This window comes from Pelobates fuscus, chromosome 4 (assembly GCF_036172605.1).
Source record: "Pelobates fuscus isolate aPelFus1 chromosome 4, aPelFus1.pri, whole genome shotgun sequence".
In the NCBI taxonomy this organism is placed as follows: Eukaryota; Metazoa; Chordata; class Amphibia; order Anura; family Pelobatidae; genus Pelobates; species Pelobates fuscus.
The window spans coordinates 62,700,027-62,715,067 of NC_086320.1; the positions used below are offsets into that span (position 1 = coordinate 62,700,027).

At 42.6% G+C, this 15,041-nt stretch overlaps 1 protein-coding gene across 1 annotated transcript in view; it reads right to left on the bottom strand.

Moving 5' to 3' along the window:
* LOC134608424 (neural-cadherin-like) overlaps positions 1-15,041 on the bottom strand; it is an 88,427-nt gene that overhangs the window by 53,504 nt on the left and 19,882 nt on the right. Inside the window, exons 5-9 of the mRNA XM_063451225.1 lie at positions 5,173-5,284; positions 4,762-5,011; positions 3,104-3,246; positions 2,687-2,859; positions 160-328 (exon numbers count right to left, since the gene is read on the bottom strand). Coding sequence (XP_063307295.1) covers positions 160-328; positions 2,687-2,859; positions 3,104-3,246; positions 4,762-5,011; positions 5,173-5,284 — 847 coding nt within the window. The remainder of the gene's footprint in view (positions 1-159; positions 329-2,686; positions 2,860-3,103; positions 3,247-4,761; positions 5,012-5,172; positions 5,285-15,041) is intronic.

The window sequence follows — 15,041 nt, forward strand, 5'->3', positions numbered from 1 at the left end:
ACACACAGACATTAAAGAGCCTTAACCCCTTAAGGACACATGACATGTCTGACACGTCATGATTCCCTTTTATTCCAGAAGTTTGGTCCTTAAGGGGTTAAATAATAGTTATTACTGTTTCACACCGAAGTTAAATAAAAGCAGTTAAGTGCTCCATACCTGTATCTTCATCAATGATGAAGCTTGGATTAGCTCCTTCTTTGTGCATTAAACCATACTTCACTACTCCATTAAGACCAATATCTGCATCTTTGGCTTCTACCTTGAGGACGAAGGTACCAGTAGCTTGATTCTCTAAAACCCACGTGTTTTCACTGTACTGAGAACACTGATAAGAGAAAGACGGAATTAAGTCAGCTGTATGCAGTATGCAGTGTAAGATTTATATTTCATGTACCACTGTCTTGGACTTTCTTGGGAATCTTGGGCTTCTGCAGACATCTTCACCACGAAATCTTACTGATGAACTACAATATTGTAAACATAAATGTCCCTCTGGTGTCTGTTCTTCAACAAGACTAGACAGTGTGAATAGATCAGGACCAGATGAAAGTCGTGGGTGTGAGAGCGAAACGTTGAAACTTGTGATATAGCCTTCTTTTTAATGATAGAAAGCAGTGAAGATTATTCTACAGCAAATCCTGTGAGTGCATGAGTGCAATTCCTTGTTTGCTGAATGTATGTAAATATATATATACACAGTTGTAATCAAATTTATTCAACCTCCTTTGAAAATCTGTTTTTTTTTCAACATTTACAGACTTTTAGCAGTTTACAATGAACAAATCAAACAAAAGCAATTAAAATAACTCAAAACAACGAACGCTTCGCCGAGTGGTTTCCTGAAATTCAACTGAAAATGCAACTTAGAATGACTTCTTCATTCTCAAAATGTTTCATCCCTCTGAGTAGAATACCTCACAACAGCACAAATATGCAAAACAGGTGCTATCTCAAGCCCACCTGATGTAACTAACCAAGGGCTTCATTAGTTGCACCAGGTGTACTTGAGCTGGAACACTTGAAATACCTGAACTGGCTTTGTTGAGTGTCACGCTTGACTGCATGTTAGAAATATGGCTAAGTCAAAAGAATGGTCCACAAAGTTAAGAGAAAAGATTGTTGCCCTTCACAAACAAGGAACAGGATACAAAAACATAGCAAAGGCACTGAATGTTGCTAGAGACACCGTTGGAAACATAGTTCTCAAATTCCAAATTGAAGGGACAGTGTTTAAACCACCTGGACATTGCAGAAAAAGGAAGCTACCAATGGCTGCAACCAGATTTCTGAGAAGGCAGGTTGTAAAAATCCCGCAAAAGACGGGCAGCAAGACTTGGTGGCAATAGGCACTGGGGTTTCAGTGAGCACAATAAGGCGCATACTAAACACAGAACATTTCCATGCCAGAACTCCAAGACGTACATCACTACTGACACAAAAGCACAAGAAAATTCGGCTCCAATATGCTCAAATCATATAAATAAGCCACACAAGTTTTATGATTCTGCTCTGTGGAGCAATGAAACAAAACTGGAACTTTTTGGCCCAATGGATCAGCGGTAGAAGAGGAAGAAGAATGAAGCATTTGTTGAAAAGAACACTCTCCCTTCAGTTAAGAATTTGGTGGTGGCTCTGGGGCTGCTTTGCATCCTCTGGCACTGGAAACCTACAGTAAGTAGAAGGCAAGATAGATTTATTGAAGTATTAGGAGATTCTAGGAGAAAACGTCATGCCGTCTGTGAGGAAGCTGAAGCTTGGGCGCCATTGGACCTTCCAAAATGATAATGATCCCAAGCACACCTCAAATTCCACAAAAGCTTGGTTGCAGAAGAAGTCCTGAAAAATTCTACAGTGGCCCTTCTACAGCCACCTGACTTGACCCCCCATAGGAAATCTCTGGTGGGATTCGAAGAAGGCGGTTGCAGCACGCAAACCAAAGAATATTACTGAACTGGAGGCAATGTTCATAGGCAATGGGCTAAGATTCCTCAGGAACGCTGCCAGAGGCTGGTGTCTCTCTATGCATCTCATTTGCAGGTTTTAACAGCAAAGTACTAAGTACTAAAGATGCTTGCCATGAAGGGGTTGAATAATTCTGAGACTGAAGAAGTAATTGTTATTTGCATTTTCAGTTGAATTTGTGGAAACCACTTGAGGCATTCATTGTGTTGAGCTATTTCAATTGCTTTGTTCACTGCAAACAGCTGAAAGTCTGCACATTTTGACAATAAACCTTATTTTCAAAAGGGGTGAATAATTTTGATTACAACTGTGTGTATATATATATATATATATATATATATAGTCACAAAATGGTGCTTGATGAAGTACTTTTAGAATAAAATACTTTTAGAATAACTTTCCATATGAATCTGTCTACAAAGACCCCCATATTCTTTAATGTTAACTTTTGTAGAGAAATCATTTGGAACGTTTTTCTAACCATGTGGAATCATGCGGAAGGCTTATTAAATCAAGACCTTTACTGTTAGCTAAATAACACAGTGACTAAATGACATAGACCTTGATTTAATATTTTTGGACAAGCTTTTTAAATAATTTATTCAAAATATAAAAATATGTAATAGATAGAAATAACATAGCAAAACTCTGAGAACAATCCTGTCTGGCGCTTAATAATAATAAGATAGACATATAATTAATTTCTGCACTTTGAGTTCACCTCTTCGAAGATGGGTTTGTTGTTGTTTACATCATTTATTCCCACAATAACCTGAGTGAAGCTACTTAACGGTATTGGTCCGTCTGAGGAGTTGTCATCAACCGCAGAAATATTTATTACATACTGAAGTCTTGTCAAATTAGGCGGAGGTGTTTTACGCAGTCTTAAGATGCCTAAAAAAGAAGTATAGATGCAATATTTATAAAATATGAAGCATATCATGGTATACTGTGTCAATATTAGATATACACGGTTCATTTATATCAGGACTGGACTGTGTATGAAATCCAAAAAGCAGTCAAAGTTAATGAAGACCATGAAGATTTTTCTAGAGTGTCATTTGGTCTTCAAATTATCATTTTATTAAATACAGACTGATGACCTTAAAATGCTAAATGATGAAGATATTTGGGGTACCTTTCTGGCTGTCCAATTCAAAGTTGCCCTCCTCATTTCCTCCAACAATGAAATAAGAAACTATGTCTCCATCAGGATCCTTTGCGTGAATGGTTGCTACCAAAGTGCTGGGTCCAGCGTCTTCAGAGAGGAAGGTGTTATAACTGGAATCAATATGTACAAAGAGATCAAATTGGCTTCATTTAATAATTTCCTTGAAAAATAACAGTCATGTACGATGACCTAGTAGACTTATGTTTGACTACGGATTACGGTTTACGGCCTTTTAGATTTAAAACTGTTTGACAAACTTTACATTCTCATAAATTAAGTAAATTTAAATGATAAATTATAAAAGTACAGTCCCAGTTTATCAGTGCTTAATTAGATACAAGACCATCGGCAAACTTACATGAAATGGTCTTATATCTCTTTTGCGACTTTACTATAAAACAGAAGTCATAAGAGGAAATATTTTGGCGTGATCCATATTCTTTTATTAACTATCTGTTCATAAACGTGTGTCCCAGTGTAAAATGCATCTAGGTAGACTATTCAAGGACTTGGCAAAGATTGCTGGTAAACTGGAATTGTTGCTTTCACTTTACAGCATTGAAGCTCCTATTTGCTCTCATACAAAGAGAAATAATTACACAGCTGACAAGATATGCGTCCATCGAGTTCAGCCTTTCTCTCATCTGTTTTTGCTGTTGATCCAAAAGAAGGCAAAAAAAAATCCAGTGTGAAGCGCTTCCAATTTTGCAACAAACTAGCTAGGCAACAATTCCTTCTTGACCCTAGAATGGGAGTCAGATTATCCTTGGAACAAGTAGCTATTACCCCGCAAAATAAAAATTAAATCCCTGTGTATTGTGTTTTTGCAAGTATTTATGCAATTGCTGTTTAAACATCTGTACGGACTCTGATAAAACCACCCCTTCATGCAGAGAGTTCCACATCCTTTTTCTTACTGTAAAAACCCTTTCTTTTGCCTTAGACTAAACTTCCTTTCTTCCAGTCTATCTACATAACCTTTGTAATGTCCTGTTAATGGGTGTTAAGCACTTTCAACAGAAGATTGTTAAGTCCTACTTTTATGTTTCCACGGCAGTGATAAGCCATGTTAAAAAAGCACTGTAATGTTACAAGGCATAAGGAACAATAAACAGAATAAACATCTCTATTCATGAACACATCGAGTTCCCTAGTTTTAGTGTTTGTATCCTCTTTGTTCTTTATTTCTACACCCTCTGCCTGAAATGTGCAAAGCTCTACATAAGTACCATATGGCCATAGATCAAGGGTAGGTTTCAGTTCCCCTAATGTTGTGGACTCTGTCTTCCATAATGCTCTTACAGCTATAATGCTGGCAAAGCATCAATGAAGATGTAGTCCACAACATCTGGAGTACCGAACGTTGCCTACCTGCGCTGTGGATACTATGATTTTCCAGATACTGGGTTATGGTGGGAATGTTTTGACTTGATATTCATATAAGCACAATTCCTATAATAGACTAATGCTAAAAAAATGTTTTTTTTAAAAATCAACAATAAATTAGTCCAACAAGTTATAACATAGTTGAGAGATAAGACTAAAGTCATATCTACACTTAGAACATCTAGTCAATAGAAAAATAACATGTTTAGTGGGAATAAAATACTACGGAATATTCTTACACAGTTTGGGAGAAAACTGGGGCTTCGTCATTAACATTGGCCATGCGAATGCGAATAGATGCGGTTCCTGTTCTTGGAGGATTTCCCTTGTCAATGGCTATGACCACAAACTCATACAGGTGATTGGGGCGTTCATAATCCAGTCTTTGGCTAGAATGAATGATGCCTTGTGGAGTAATGTTAAAGTCTGTGCTCTGAGTGAAGTATGAAATTTCAGAGTTGGATCCAGAGTCACAGTCTTGTGCTAGAACTGATAAGAAATAATAAGCAAGATCAGCCCACTGATGAATGAAACAGATTTACAGGAATGTGCATCTTGCATATTTCAGTAAATGTATTTGCAAATTTATAATACAAATAACAAAGTTGGATCTGACGCCGTTCAACAAAATAAATAACATAACCACACACCTTGTAACACAGATGTGCCAACAGGAACGTTTTCTGGGATGTTTTCCTGGCTATAAATGGATCTCAAAAATTCTGGAGAACAGTCATTGTCATCCGTGATATGGATCATTGCCTTGAAGGAAATCAAAATAATACAAGAATTATACGGGTTCTAGTATTTTATTTATCACTACACTTTTAATATTCAGGATTATATTGATTTCCCTTGTCTTAGAATCCTGCCCTCCTCCCGCTACCCGCTCCCTCCATCTGTGTTCATCTCCTAGCTTTAAGGCTGACGCTAATGACAACGAAACGAATGACAACACACAGAGACGATCACTAGCACCAGTGATAGGTACACCCTAGCTATACCACTTTGGACGGATGGGAAGATCCATTCAGGAAACACTCAACCAACTCAATCCCAATCCCACGTAGACACACCCGCCCCGGTTGACTGACGCCCAGCCACGCTTCCCACCATTTTCGGTGTGCACACTTGACACTGCGGAGTACGGACAGGGAGTCCCAGGGCCCAGCCACTGGGGAACCACCGGATACTGCCGTAGGCACACGAACTCCCTCTCCTCAGAGAGGACCATCCTCACCGCTACCTCGAGTAGCGCCGCACACTTGACACTCCTAAACACCTAACAACCACGCAAACACCCACCATACACCTCCTCAGAACACAACGAGACCGCAACACACTGAACACAAACTAAACGTTACACAGGACTGACGAAACACCCTTGACCTCAGAGAAACAGACACCCACAACCAACCTGCACACACACACACACCACCCCACAGGAACAACCCTCACCTTCACTATTCCCTCCCCACTTCGTGCCCTGCGGCCGCGCCTCTCTGGAACATCTCCTTGAACTAACATAGGGACCACGACTCCGATCGGAGCACAGAACCCGCAGGGACGCCCTCCCAACAAGGGACCACAGTGAGGAGACCCGACAATTGGTAAGACACTCCACCGACAGACAGGCCCCAACAAGATGGCATACCGTCCAGACCCGATAAGACTCACCACGCAAAATTGCCGAGGACTGAACCTACCGGAACGCCGGACCCATCTCCTACGGGAGCTCCAGAGAGAGAGAACAGCCATAGCTCTATTGCAGGAAATGTACTTCCGGGAGGGCTCGGCCCCAGCTCTCAGAAACAAACACTACGCCACCTGCTACTTCAGCAATCACCTCACAGCTAAAAAGGCAGGAGTCACAATTCTGATAGCAGCCACATTACAATTCAAGGAACAGGACACACTCATAGATGAGAACGGCAGATACGCATTCGTCAAAGGAGAGATATCAAACCGAAGATACACACTGGCCACGATCTACATCCCTAACAACAACCAATCGCGCTTCCTAAAAAGCACTCTACAGAGACTAGCAGACTTCACGGAAGGGACACTGATAACGGGAGGGGATTTCAATGTACCACTAGACCCGAAACTGGACTCCTCCACGGGACACAGCAGTATCCCACAAAGGGACATAAAGAATATTCACCAAACACTAAAGACCCTACGGCTGATTGACTGCTGGAGGACAATGCACCCATCTGACAAGGACTACAGCCACTATTCGACCATACACAAGAGATACTCTAGGATAGACTTCCTGTTTATACAACAAGAGGCTCTAGCGAGACTTCAGAAAGCCACCATTCACACGGCGACATGGTCGGACCACGGCACAGTCTTAATAGAAGTTGACTCCCCATTTACAAGACCCACGAAGAGGACCTGGAGACTTAATGATGCCCTACTGACCGAAGTGCCACTAAGGGAACAAATCACCCAAACACTAACAAACTACTTCACTGAAAACGAGACGGGCGATGTCTCGGACATGACTATATGGGAAGCACACAAGAGCGTAATACGAGGGAAACTCATACAGCTCGCGTCGAAACGTAAAAAGGAGGCAGGCAGACACATGTCCGAGCTCATCGACCGGATCAATACGCTAGAAAGACAACACAAGCGTAGCCTAGTGGAAGACACGTACAAAGAACTCCTGGACAACAGAAGGCAGCTACACACCCTGTTGCTCCAGAGGCACATGCGACAATTACGAAGATCTAAAGGATTTTTCTATCTTCACGCAAATAAGGGAGGGAAACTACTCGCGCATATGCTCAGAGGGCAACAACAGCCCGCACAAGTACACAAACTGAAACGGCAAGGGGGCACAACTACCCAACACCCGGAGAAGATCGCAAAGGAATTTCTCACCTATTACACATCACTATACGATACGCACAAACACGGCAATGAAGAACACTAACGCACCAAATGGGAACGCATGGAACATTTCATACAAGAACACCTCCCCACAACGGTGGCAACAGCAGATGCAGAAACGCTCAACCTACCGATCACCGATGACGAATTAAGAGCAGCCATTAAAACAACCAAAACAGGGCACGCACCGGGACCAGACGGGCTGACCCTAGACTATTACAAACGGCTCCAAGACGTTCTGCTCCCAAACTCGCAAAAGCCTTGAACGCAATTACAGACAGGAATGTGTTCCACACTGAATCACTGTTGGCTACGATAACCGTAATCCCAAAGCCAGGAAAAGACCCGGAGATCTGCAGCAGCTACAGACCAATTTCCCTATTAAATGTAGACACGAAACTCTTCACCAAAATCCTAGCTACCAGGATAGGCACGCTGATGCCAACATTGGTACACCCCGACCAAACAGGATTCATACAGGGAAGAGAGGCCCGAGATAGCACCCTCAGGGTCTTCGCCAAACAACATTTAGCAAGACGAAGCAAAACGCCACTCCTACTGCTCTCTACGGACGCCGACAAGGACCACGTGGATTGGACGTTCATGAAAACAGTATTACGCCTACTGGGATTCACCGATGCCATACTAAATTGGATCGAGGCAATATACAACGAACTGACAGCAACAATACGCGTTAACAGAGCCCTGACAGAATTTTTCCCGATCCGAAATGGCACTAGGCAAGGATGTCCCCTATCTCCACTTCTGTTTGCGCTCACGCTCGAACCCCTGCTAGAAGCGATAAGACAAAACGACAACATCCAGGGATATACATGGAAAACCACCACACACAAGGTTGCCGCATACGCGGACGATATGTTGTTCTTTATCACACAACCAAGAATAACCCTGCCCTTCCTAATGAAAGAACTCGAAGACTACGGCTGCCTGTCGGGTCTCAAGCTCAACTTAAGCAAATGCGAACTCCTTAACATAACCGATCCGATGAGAGCTATAGCCTCGACCCATTTCGGTGGTGTCAATCCCAAATGAAATACTTAGGGATATGGGTGACGATAGAGCCGAGCTCCCTCTACCAAGCCAATTTCACCCCTCTCCTCACCCGCATTCAACATGACCTACGGATCTGGAACTACCCACATATCTCATGGCTGGGCCGCATAGCGGTGATCAAAATGAACGTATTACCCAGAATATTATACCTATTCCACATGATCCCCCTATTGATACCGACGACATTCTTCGCCACCCTGAAAGCTGCATTCCTAACATACATCTGGAAAGGACAGAGACCGCGTCTGCGATACGAATTCCTCTGCCAGCCCAGAAGAAACGGGGGATTAGCACTCCCAGACATACGGAAATACCATCATGCAACGGCCCTACAGAGAATCCTAGAATGGCACACTAATCCCCGACACAAACAATGGGTGGCTCTGGACAGAACCGGGCCGAAAACCCATCCATCTTCGCCTCAACATGGAACACAAAAACGACAACAGAAGGCGAACTAAACAAACTTTCCCCAACGAACCAGACTCTTCAGACATGGTCGATGATACGGAGAACAACAACCATCTCCCCCACACCTAGCCCAATAACCACCCTGACAGATAACCAGCTAATAGGGGGAGGACTACCTGCCAGCGTATGGAACTTCCTAGGAGGAGAAGACTTCGTTCCTCTCCACAGAACGCTGACTGCCACCGGACTGAAACCCCTGGAACGAATGATGGAGGGTACACCGACCCCCATGCACAAATACAGGTATACGCAACTGACACATTTTTACCATACGATACCAGATAGAGCCGCAGCACATAGGACCCTCACGTGGTTCGAAGAGCTCTGTGACCAAAAAACGACCATGCAGAAACCAACTTCAACCCTATACCCACACCTAATAACGAATAACCAGAATATAGCACTGCCATACAAAAGACGGTGGGAACGACTCACAGACAGGACATTCACAGACGCACAGTGGGACAAAATTCTAATTCTCCACCACAAATCCTCAATCAGCTCGTCCTATCAAGAAATGAACTATAAATTATTGACGTTCTGGTGCAGAACCCCAGACCTCCTACACAAAATATTCCCCACCACCCCGGCGACATGCTGGAGATGCGAGACGGAAGTGGGCACAGTGAAACACATATTGTCAGGGTATTTATATCGGCAGACATTTTGTGCTATGATAGAAATACAAAGTGTATATTCTGAAGTCAATCTAAATAGACCAGACTCCATTTTGTATCTTCAAGTTAACAAAGAGACACAAATTTCTATCCTTTCTCTAAAACTGACCGCTTTGCCCGAGCTGAATGGAATGTGTAAGATAAGCAACCTAGAGATAAGACATTGAGAACGGGGGATGGATAGACTGTCTAATTACTAAAGGAATATAATAAATTTATACCCAGACGTAGGTGACAGGGAAGATTAAATAAAAATTTTACTTTCTATACAAACAGATTCTCATTGTATTTTTGAGTTCATCTATAGTATTATAAGCTGTCATATTAGGAATTATTACAGAATATGGAGACACATAGTCTGAAGAAATCCTCTTGATCTGACAGAAAATATAAAGTTATAGCCACCATATAGATAACGAAAATGACGTCAAAAATAGCCACCAGGAAAAGTTAACTCTTTCCTGGATAGGTATGTTTAGTGGGACAAGACTGCCCTCTTGAGTCCAAATACTAAAATGGTTACCTAGAAGGCAACCACACCCCACATTTGTGATTGGCTATCACTTAGAGGAATTTCCCCTTTAAAAAGTTAAGACAAGGGAAGAGAGGGAGATTTCAAAGATTGAAGAGAGAGACATTACAACACTCTCGGGAGATTCAAGACATTCAAGATTCAGAGAGATCCAGGCAGAATCGGGCGATCAGAGTAACCAAGAAACTCTTACACTCCATGCAGAGAAAGAGACCCATGACACTTAGCTACCTGAGAACATCTGATGAGAAAATATCTACTTAAACTGGTAAATATACTGGCTTCCATTAATTAATTTAAATGAATTAAAATTAATAGCATGATATATGACTGGATAAATCATGATTAGATTTCATATTTAGAAATCTTAATTATTAAAGAATATATATATGGTTATAGCATCCCATCTGCAGCTGGGATTAATATAGCCATTAATGTATTTGTGTGATTAATATCACGTTAGCATATCATGACCATTTATCCAGCTGTATTGATTGGCTCTAAAATAAGATAAAATATCTATGTAGACAAATTAATTAAAATATCAGCTTATGTAACATAGTAAGATTTTCTCTTAATTTGATGGAATCAAGGAAGTGGTTACTGACTTTTTAAATATAAAATTTTATTTAAAATTACACAAGAGTAGATCTTGAATCCCTAGAAGAGGTCTAGCCAGCATTGCAATGGTTATTTCTAAACTGCCAGCTTAAAGTTTCTTTTACATCTTATGCTGCATGCTGAAACTTCACATTCTTTGTCTCTGTGAAAGGGTCGTAAATCAATCTTGACACCTAATGTGTAGATTCTAAACTACGTCTTAGTCATTAGGAAATGTTTGATTTAAATTACCATATTGTATTGCATATTGCTTTATACTGAATATTCATTGATTATTATCATGCATGTTACTTATATTATTATCATTTGAATATAAAAATAAATATCTGTTTTTATAACAATTTGTGATTTTAATTACCGGTATATGGTTTTACATTTCATTTATAACGATAACGCTCTTTTGGATCTGAGAATTAAAATAGTGGGTAAGGGGGGCGGGGCCTGACTGCCGAACAGACTGGTCGCACTCAACCAGAGCTCCGTACGAAAACCGGCTAACAAGCGACTTTTCCCCCAAAACTACCTCACCAAACCTTCCACAACGAAGCAGCAGAGTAGTGGGGTGACCCCCAAGACTCAATTTGCCGGATTGCCGAGCTCGGAGTAGCGACCTGGGGCAAATACGGGATTGCGGCCTACCAACATATGCAGGCGCGGGAGTGGCGGCCGACCTCCACGCCAACAACTCAGCGGGAAAACGCTGCAGCCCTCCAGACCCCGTTTACCCCCCCTGGCCGGTGAGGGATATCCCGGCACCACCAAGCGACGGACACAACACGACCGACCCAAGAGTACCTAAACGGTGAGCGAGATACCCAGACCACATAAGTGCAAACAAGCGAGGCGCCTGAGGCCCAGCCAAAATGACCGCCCAGCCAAGACACAGGAAAAAGCCAGCGGTCAGCCGTGCCGCACTCCACCCTCTGATGGCCCTAGACCAGCTGTGTCTACAATTCTGCACAACATTGGTGGACAGGGGGATGACCTACCAGCGGGCTACACAATTAGTGGCCTCGTGGCTAAGACCAATCACCCGCAGACGTCACTACGACCACCCAGCTCTGGCCTTCCAGGCGGCCACCAGGCAGCGCAAACGCCAAAGGCCGGCATGGCGGGAGCACGAAACGGGCGCACACATCAGCCCCCTCGCACAGAAAAGCAATACCACCGAACAGACCCTAAGGCCCAGCACTCTACCTGACAATGGCTGCAAGATCTCACCAAAGGCCCAGGAGAACCGGCAAGCACACAGGAGGACACGCAACGGCCCGACCTCCCACCAACATGTCAGCGAGTACTCACCCACAAGAGGTCGGAACCACCTGATGAAGAAGCAGCCAGCGGCAACGAAGACGGCCCTGACAGGGTGGCACATAAGGCAACATACAACACACCGGGAACTGCCGACGCCAGGGAATGGACTTGCTTTACAACCCACTCCGCAGCCTGAAAACAGAAGTCACTCTCCCCGGCTATCGGGAAATTACTTGTCAGGCATAGGCTGAACTGTCTCTACAACCGGTCAGCCACACGGACTAGAGCCATACACGCTCTCCAGTTCCTTACCGCCAGTGGTATTTTCTTATATTTTCCCCATATGATTGCCTTTTCTCCTTATGTTTTTTCTTTCACCTTCGCCCCCAAGCAATGTTTAATACCCTTATAGCCTAGCATGTTTAATAATGAGGTACCAATGACAAACATAGCGTTTCATATATTTGCTTTATTTTAATAGAAACTTCCTTATACAAACCTGTTCTAAAATCCTGTTTTAGATGCCTGTTTCACTAGTCCTATCTCCTTCTCAGCATGAACCTGATTGCAGGGCCCTGCTAAAAATAAGATTGCATGTGTCTTGTCTATACTCAACTTCCAACGTGACTGAACCACACACTGGATTACCTAGCCTAACGATTGTAAGCTTACATAATGTTGTTGAACAGCTTGTTATTTTCTCCTTAAAACAAAAATGTGCAAACTACTCATGCCACTGTTAATCTAATGTCTATCCATTCATGCACGCTGTTGTGGCGTACGTTTAAGCTTTGTGTTCATCTGCACAACAAAATAAAGAATTTAAAAAAAAAAAATAGTGGGTAATTCTCATCTGTTTACAATTATTATCCCATAAATATCCCCACAATATGGTGGTTAATGCGCCAAAATCAAACCATACTGGAACCAGATCATGACCCGCATCAAAGACGTCCTGGGAACTACGACGCAGCTATCCATGGAAAATATACTCCTCCACCACACACATGAACCGATCTCAAAATATAAAAGATCTATTTTACACCACCTCCTCAACGCAGCCAAGGCACTAATACCCACCCTATGGAAACGAACCCAAGCCCCTACGATGGAACAATGGCTTACCAGAGGGGAAGAAATCAGAGCCGCGGAAGAAATGCATGCGACCCTGATGGAAACTCTCACAAAGCACGTAGACAAATGGCAGCCCTGGATAATATATACAGCAAGAGGGGATCGGGGGGGCGCGGTCGGCGGGAGCGGAGACTGAGGGGATGGAGTTACTCCCAATAAACCCTGCATATCCAGTACACCCACACCCTCTCCACCCCACCACACCACACACAATCACATACGCAACAGCATAACCCAACCTCCACAGACACCTACATCACATACACTTCAAAAACGCTCCACAACACAGGCACCACGCAAACACGCACTCACGCAGCCGCACAAAAGATGCCGCACACTCAAGATCAGACCGACACGAATACTAAAGAACACCAAGCCACACTAGAAAAACACCACCATGGGACTTTACCACACACCTCCTAGGACTACCCCGAACACTGGACTTAGAGGGACACCACACCCATTACTAACACAATACACATGGAGACCACACTCACACGTTCACTTCAATCAACAACAAGCCACAAACACGCATAGAAAAACCCTCCAAAACCAACCACTCAACCCCCACATACCACACAACACACCCCACAATAACTGCATAGATGTCAACAGAAGAAGACTAATCACACACACACAGCCATTATTAAGGACACCACACCACTTACCTAGACCGATACACACATCCAGAAGCCTAATACGCAACGCCAACAGAGAATGACGACACAACGACCAGAAAGATAATGATACATTCAAGTAGACCCACGAGCCCAACACAACCAATAGAATAGTACTAAAAAAAAGGCCTCCAGCCCTGGTGTATTGATAATGGGCAATGATAAATGTTCTATTATTGTGTTCCCATTCATGTGCAATAACGTATGATACCTATAGGGGGTGTAGTGAGCACTGTGACGTCGAGTGAATAAAGATGGCTGCCGCATAGTCAATGAGACATGTGCTTTAGGGAGGAAGTGACCTATAGGTGGCCTAGTGAGCACTGTGACGTCGAGTGAATAAAGATGGCTGCCGCATAGTCAATGAGACATGTGCTTTAGGAAGGTATTGAGAATTCTTAAGTCACTTCCTTTCACAAATGACCACATGTAGTATCCGCCTCCTAGAGATGACCATTAGGTATTGGTTATGTTACCTCTGTGGGCGGATACTAGATGGGAGGTTATTCAAGGGGTTACCAGAAACCTGAGAGCAGTTTCATGACTGGGTCGGAAGAAGCCAGGTGTCTTTAGAGGTGCCCATGTAAATCCATTTAACATGTGGCAAGGAACTCACCTCATTGTTCTGTGTGTTATGCTGATTCAATTATCCTGTGTAAGCTGCTGAATCTCCATGAATAGAGCTAAGTAGATTTCTTACCTGAATGTATTGTTTATAGCAGTGTGTGTTTTTTAAAAGTATTTGTTTTTTTGTGTGCTTGATAATTGTATTCCCAGTAAAGTTTTGTTTATACTTTCATCAAAACTTTGCCTCTTGTCTGTTCATTCAAGATATTCACTAATATTTATGTGATTGACCAGTATACCTTTTATTATTTTATTTGTGGTATTATTTCATATTTATGAAATTCAGAACTTCATAAATATAAAGAAATTACTTAATTTACCATTACAACTGGCGCTGCGAGCAGGGTACTGCACAATCACTAAATATAGAATATTTGAATGTGTGTATAGATTGAATAAGCCTATAGCACAGTCACGTTGCACAGTGAAAAGAGATATAGTTAACAAGCATTGTCTTTGATTGGTATATTTGCATTTTTGTGTTCCCCCTGAGAGTAAAGATGCTTACTCTGTTTAAAAAAAGTAATAGAGCAGGAGGGAAGGAGGCGTCT